The 433-nt window shown below is 74.6% G+C and overlaps 1 protein-coding gene across 1 annotated transcript in view; it reads right to left on the bottom strand.

Annotated features, from left to right (window-relative positions):
* Positions 1 to 124: 124 nt before the first annotated feature.
* The window catches only part of KHK (ketohexokinase), a gene marked incomplete at its 5' end in the record, with an annotated part of 3,207 nt that continues 2,898 nt past the window's right edge, over positions 125 to 433 (bottom strand). The window contains one exon of the mRNA XM_014946364.1: positions 125 to 409. Coding sequence (XP_014801850.1) covers positions 125 to 409 — 285 coding nt within the window. The remainder of the gene's footprint in view (positions 410 to 433) is intronic.

Below are 433 nucleotides of genomic sequence, written 5' to 3'. Positions count from 1 at the left end.
ACCCCGCAGTGGATCCCCTTGTCCCGGGAGAGGTCGACCCGCTCGAAGTCGCGGGCCGTCACGTCGGGCAGGTTCCTGCGGGGTGGGGGTCAGGCAGGGCAGGGGGACAACCCCCCCCCCCACCTCAGCGTGGAGTGCCCCGGGTGAGCCCGGTGCCCGGGGGACCCCCCACAGCATCATGAGTGCCCCGCCTGAGCTGGTGCCCGGGGGCGAAGGGCAGCCCGGGGGCTGCGGAGGGCTCGGCGCCGCCCGGGGCAGAGGTCCCCACGGCGGGGGGGCACCGCCCGGGTGAATTATTAATGATGGCGCAGCGAGACCCTGAGATGGACTCAAAGGGCAGCGCGGCGGTGGCCAGGCCAGAGCCTCCGTGGCCAGCAATGCCCCATGGCCCGCGTGACCGCGGCCGGCCCTTCGCCGTGGCGAGGACTGCGGC

Source organism: Calidris pugnax, unplaced genomic scaffold, assembly GCF_001431845.1.
Source record: "Calidris pugnax isolate Ruff unplaced genomic scaffold, ASM143184v1 scaffold165, whole genome shotgun sequence".
Taxonomy (NCBI): Eukaryota; Metazoa; Chordata; class Aves; order Charadriiformes; family Scolopacidae; genus Calidris; species Calidris pugnax.
The sequence above is the reverse complement of the archived record's forward strand: the minus strand, read 5'-3'. Positions and strand labels throughout refer to the sequence as shown.